The 481-nt window shown below is 55.5% G+C and overlaps 1 protein-coding gene across 1 annotated transcript in view; it reads right to left on the reverse strand.

The window, feature by feature from the left end:
- Positions 1 to 481, reverse strand: part of EMH_0038430 (uncharacterized protein) — a gene marked incomplete at both ends in the record, with an annotated part of 4,985 nt that overhangs the window by 2,140 nt on the left and 2,364 nt on the right. Inside the window, one exon of the mRNA XM_013495291.1 lies at positions 1 to 479. Within this exon, the coding sequence (XP_013350745.1) occupies positions 1 to 479 (479 nt within the window). The remainder of the gene's footprint in view (positions 480 to 481) is intronic.

Below are 481 nucleotides of genomic sequence, written 5' to 3' on the forward strand. Positions count from 1 at the left end.
GCTGTGCATGCATGCAGCAGCAGCAGCAGCAGCAGCAGCAACGGCTGCAGCAGCAGCAGCAGCAAGTGCTGCTGCTGCTGCTGCTGGTGCTGCTGCTGGTGCTGGTGCTGGTGCTGGTGGTGGTGGTGGTGGTGGTGGTTGTGCTGCGTTTTGTTTCGTCTGCTGTTTGCTTTTTCTCTGCTGCTGCTGCTGCTGCTGCTGCTGCTGCTGCTGCTTATTTGACCTTGCTGCTGCTTCACATTTGTTTCTGCTGCTGGTTTTTATATGTTTCTCTGTTTTGTTTCTCTTACTCTTCCACTTGCTGCTGCTGCTGCTGCTGCTGCTGCTGTTGCTGCTGCTGTCCTGCTCCCGTTTCTCCTGCTGCTGCTCTTCTGCTGCAATTTCTTCTCTTTGGTGCCTGCTGCTGCTATGGCTGCTGCTGCTGTTGCTGCTGCTGCTGTTGCTGCTGCTGCTATTGCTGCTGCTGCTATTGCTGCTGCTG

Source organism: Eimeria mitis, genomic scaffold, assembly GCF_000499745.2.
Source record: "Eimeria mitis Houghton genomic scaffold, Emh_scaff1505, whole genome shotgun sequence".
NCBI lineage: Eukaryota > Apicomplexa > Conoidasida > Eucoccidiorida > Eimeriidae > Eimeria > Eimeria mitis.